General features: G+C 33.6%; 1 protein-coding gene across 1 annotated transcript; it reads left to right on the forward strand.

Annotated features, from left to right (window-relative positions):
* Window positions 1–2104: 2104 nt before the first annotated feature.
* Window positions 2105–2905, forward strand: LOC131075242 (putative glycine-rich cell wall structural protein 1). The gene has a single exon (XM_058012074.2). It carries the CDS (start codon window positions 2174–2176, stop codon window positions 2681–2683), a length of 510 nt encoding a protein of 169 aa, XP_057868057.2. The 5' UTR covers window positions 2105–2173; the 3' UTR covers window positions 2684–2905.
* Window positions 2906–5627: the final 2722 nt, after the last annotated feature.

The raw sequence follows: 5627 nt of genomic DNA on the forward strand, positions 1-5627 counted from the left end.
CTAACAATCATAACACTAAGTATGACATGATAACATCAATTTGAACAACACACAAACTGAGGGTTAAAATCAATGACAACACGAAGTCATCAATGACAACAACTACCAACATAATCTACATTCCCTAGGTCTAGTATTTTTCTTATCAAGTCTACAAATGTTTGAGAATAATTTTAAATGTAAAAAAGGAGTCCTAAAAGATATAGATTTATGTGTTTAGGGTATGTCTTTAAAGGAGTCACTCTAAATCTTTTTCAACATCAAGGCATCAACATCCCAATACACATATTTGGAAAACATATTTATGCATCTCTTTAATAGTTTTAGGTCCATTCAAAACTCCTCCAGCTCAATTTTCATTTGACATTTCCTTCCATGGTCATTCTATCTTTTTAATTTTAACTCAATTATGTGGCTTGACTAAGGTGCAAAGGAGAATTTTGTACATTTCCACACCATATGTTAGCAAGGTCCATGGTGCTTCTTAGAACCACCCCTTTTCTTTACTCAAAAATGTCATAAATGACCACTTATTACAATCATGAAAGCCCTTATTGATGTTGGATAATGATGCCACACATAAAATTGAAGATAGGAAGATATACCATGCGTGGTTTCTAATTTCTTAGAAAAAAAATTCATTTCTAGAGATCTCCAAGAATATCTTAAGTGATCTTTAATGTATGTAAAGAAAATAAATTATTATTAGATATTTCTATTTTTTTCCAAAAAGATTTGTATGGGTTGATAAATAAAATTAATACAAATTTATTTTTTCCTATATATGATTTAATCTTTTATGCTCATTAATTTTCCCTAATGTTATAATTGAGTTTATTAAGTTGATTGAAAGCAATGAAATCTCTTTTAGTTTCTTCAATTTAGATCAAAATTATACATGACGGAACATAAAAAATGTAGGGACTAAAGTGACCTCACATAAATTCTTAGAATGATCTTTGCTCATATCTCATCATTTTGATTTCAGTCTATCTAATTTTAAGTAATGCAGATACCTTTATATATGTGTACACTAATAAATTTTAACTCAATCAAAATAAAATTCATATGCCCGATGAATAAGCTCTTTGGTATTATCCCCTCATCAATTTGGAAACTGCTATCCAGCCCCTAAGATATACCACTACATAAATTATGATGTATGAATGTAACTTATACATTGACCTATCTTAGAAACTAAAGAGCCATTTCCCATCAGTTTGAAGGTACCAGAAATTGTTAATACCTAACAATAATAAACAACAAAAAAAACTGGAAGTGACATTCCACCATTACCGAAACATGCTAGAAAAAAATTATTTGTCAATTCGAAATGTTGATCGAGGTGAAACAATCATGAACCTTTAGAAAATTAAGAGCGCCATTCTGCCATTATTTGTAAGGGAAAAAGTATTAGTCATTTCAAAAGTAGTTATGTTAAGTAATATTAGTGACTATTTCTTGCTCTGTCCCACTCGTGACCAAACTTTTGACTTGCGTAGATTACTGAGATTGATGTGCACCCAATCTCGCAAAGTGGTTTCGTATGAATGGACAAAAGCTGTAATCAACCCATAATGCCGACAAGGATTTTCGGTGGTCCAGATACAAATTAGCGCCGAGGATTGTGGTAATTGCGCTCATGACTGGACTTCTCTATTTTCAATCACAGGTTTACTGTTCATGGTCCTCACCATAGAAAATGTTCCGGCCTGCACGTTCCTATTCTCATTTATAATCTTAAAAGAAGATAAAAAACAACTTTCTTGTAAGGCGGGAAATACAAATAATTTAAGGTTCCTTGTTGCGAAGAATATTTTTCTTGATATACCAAACAATGTGTACATCATAATTACCAACATGGTAACCAAAGTCTCTTTTGGCTGCTATGAAGAGCGGCATAGTGATTGATGTAGGGTAGATGGATTACACTAAATTCTCACTTATTTATCAACAACATGCAAAAGTGAGTAGAGAGAGCAGGTAGGGTATGTAGGGACACCAGCATGTGGAGGTTCACTAAACGTTGAAGAAAGTAAGCAACAAGAATCAACAGCAGTGTAATGGAGGGAAGAAAATTAAGCTATATAAATGCCCTCTAGTGCTTCTCACTTCTCATCGTTTGCTAACTGTAAGTACCTAGGCATAGCCATTTTCTTCAATCTTTCTCACAATGGCTCTCCGCACTGAAATCTTAATCTCAATTCTACTCGTTATTGTAGTGTCTTGTAATGTGGAGGCTAGGGAAGGCGGATTCTTCAATCCTTCTGTTCCTGTGAAAGAAAACGCCCCTTACCTGGATCCCAAAGAGTATTACCCCACGGGACGTAGGGAGAACTCATACAATAGCTATTCCGGTGAAGGGCAGGGCAACGGTTACGGAAATGGTGCGGGTGAAGGTGGCGGCTACAAAGAGGGCGTGAATGGGTACGGCAAAGGCGCAGAATACACTACACAAAACGGCGGCGGTGCGGGCTACGGCGAAGAAGCTTTTGGCAATGGCGGCGGTTATGGGTCGGGCGAGTGGCACGGTTCTAACGGCGGCGGCGGGTATCGAGAGGGCGCCCAATACAACACTGAGTTTGGCAATGGTAATCGCTACGGCACAGGATATGGTGCCGGCTATGGCAATGGCAACGGAGAATACGTTCCTAACAACGGATATAATCAGGAAAACCCCTGAACAGCTTCGGTTAATTAATGTTTATTCAAGTAACGTTGCTTCTCAGTAAGAGCAGGGAAATAAAAATAGGTATGGTCAAGTAGTTTTGAAGTCGTAGAATCTTGTTTTAAGCATGGTGTCCTCGAAAGAGGAGAAACTTTCGCCTTCCTTCTCAATCAAGACATTAAAATATGCAATTTGCGATTGTACTCTTTTCCAAATATTCAGTAGTATTTTTCCATAGTATTATTTATATGTTACAAAATAATATTTATAACAAAAACGAATTTTCTAATTAAAAAGTATGAGTATGTATTTAATCTTTCAAAAAGTTAAATATTTTTCATACAAATTTATTTTTAGTACGGACCGTACATAGCTATTCAGTATGTGACCACAACATTCACATTCTCCACAACAAGTCTGTGGGTATTGCCATGGTGAGAGACTACGGAAGGAGAAGGCAGGGTCCTATGGAGTCTCATAAGTTTCTATTTTTAAGAAAGAGGTGGTCTCGTGACAATTTTTTTTTTTTTTTTGCTACAAGATCATTTGGAATTTTTTCTTAAAAAATAGGAGTTCCACTACCTTAGGAATATTTTATGCCACTTGTCAATAATCTGAATTTTAGAAGGAAAACTAAATTTATTTGCCACCATCTTCCTTAAATTTAGGAGCTTAAACTTAAGCTGACTACAAAGTTCATGTGACTATCGACATGCTTAATTTAGGAGCTTAAATTTTTAATTTAGGAGCTTAAATTTTTAAGCCAAACTGGAGTACAAAATTCACGAGACTCCCAACTTTAAAATATTCCTAAAAAATCTCAGCAGCTCTAGCTCTATTATTAGGACGCCTCCTCTATGGGACCCCAATCAAAGAATGTGCGATGGTCTGATTGATGCCATATTTTTTTATAAAGGATAAAAGAAACCTTCAAAAAATTCATTGAAAGTACATGTCAGATTTATTTTTTATTTTAAATTGTTTTATGTGTTGTATAAAGTGTACAATGTGTAATAAAAATCTACATTAGTATCATTCTATAATTTTTTTAACATTTAGAATTGAAACAAAAAAAATCATCTCAATAAAATTGTATTTGGCAATTTCATTGAAAGTATATTAAATCTAATTATAGATTTTATATTTTATAGGTGAACATAATGTAATTGTATGCAAAAAATTGTGAACATAAACTAAAAAGATTGAAAAGATGAGCTAAACAATCAACAAACACATATTTCAACCACACTCAAGATTAGGATATTAAGAAGGAAGAAAACTAGATAAACAAATTAAAAGCAATTAAACTGCAAACTCTAGACTATCCTTCAATTTGATAGTTTTGTGATTTGATGTGTGTTTGCTATATGATAGATACTCAATTTTGCTCCATGATAATGAATGCAAGATGGATGTGAAATTCTTAATGGATGTGAAAAATGGTGAGTGAACAATTTTGCATTATGAGATTATGAAAATGAAAATGGATGAACAATTCTGCATTATAGTGTAAAAATGAAAGTGGATGAATAAGGAAGGAAAATGACTGGTTTAAATGAGCTAGAATGAGGGATGGAGAGGCATGAGAGGGGGACACATGTACCTGAGAAGGGCATGTGTCATGGATGCAAATGACATGTGTCCTTAAGAAGGACATGTGTCATTGGAAGGAATTACACGTGTCCCTGAGGACACCTGCCTATTCAGGAATGAGAAATCCAAATAGGAAGGTTCTATTCAAAAATAAAGATATTCTCATGGTTTAGGATATTTGAGATATTTTTCCACATTTTAGGAAATTTGGTTCCCCCAAAAATGAGGATATTTCCATGGTTTAGGATATTTGGGATATTTTCCCAAATTTTAGGAAATTTGGGATATTTTGGGAATGTGAACACATATGATGAGGGATAAGAGATGGGGTTGACTAAAACCTTTGGTTAGTTAGGTGGGTTAGGATAGAAGAAGGGTTAGATAAGAGCTAGAGTTAGGAGACATGTGGGGAAATAGAATTAATTAATTTAATTAATTAATTCTATGAGGGAATATTAGGAGGAAAGGACAAAAGTGAATTAAATAATCAAGTTATACATTTGATTTATTCAATAGAAGAAAATGGTAAAATTTAATTAATTTTAAATGATTTATGATTTTCAAAAAATTAATTAAAGGGGGACTATAGCGTAATTAATAAAATTAATTAGCTAGAAGGAAGGAAAACTAATTAATTAAATAATGCGTAATTATTTAATTAAAGGCACACTCAGGATAGAAAAATGCAATTAACTAAATTAAACAAATTTAGGTGTCTATAGTAATAAGTTTTGTACAACAATGAAATTCTATATCTATGTCAATTTTTATTTACTTTTTGATCAATTTTAATGCAATGTCTTAATGTGATTATATAATGACGTGTGGCACACTCTTGTGCTAAGAATGACTCCTTCCTCAATCTTTCTTCTTCTACATTTATCCTTTTCTCAAGCATTTATATACATTCAACCTTATCCTAGCTTCATTTACTCTCATTCTCACACATCCACTTCATTCCTAGCCTGCAATTCTATGCATGTGATCTTTGTCTTTGAAAGGAAATACAAGAGCAAGGAAAGAATAATAAAATCCAAGTAAGTTAATTGATAAAGTAAATGTTACCAAGAGAAATGCAAAAAACCTTGGAGCAATCACCCAAATGTGAAGAAGGAGGCACAAGAAATTTTGAAAGGGGAAAAGCAAAGAAAAACCCCTTGTGATATTATGAATGAGGCAGTGCCTAAAATGAGAGAGAGAGAGAGCAAGAAGCTCTTTACAATAATTTCATTAAGAAGAAATGAGAGAGGAGACATCTCTTAAATAGAGATGAGGAGAGGAGTTACAAAGTAACTCCCAAATCTATGAATGCCACCATTCATAAAATGTGTGTGCCATGTGTCCACGTCCTCTTATGGAGGAAATC

Source organism: Cryptomeria japonica, chromosome 3 (assembly GCF_030272615.1).
Source record: "Cryptomeria japonica chromosome 3, Sugi_1.0, whole genome shotgun sequence".
Taxonomy (NCBI): Eukaryota; Viridiplantae; Streptophyta; class Pinopsida; order Cupressales; family Cupressaceae; genus Cryptomeria; species Cryptomeria japonica.

Bases quoted from the DNA above. Each gene is read 5' to 3' on its own strand.
- LOC131075242 (XM_058012074.2), top strand. From the start codon at position 2,174: ATGGCTCTCCGCACTGAAATCTTAATCTCAATTCTACTCGTTATTGTA.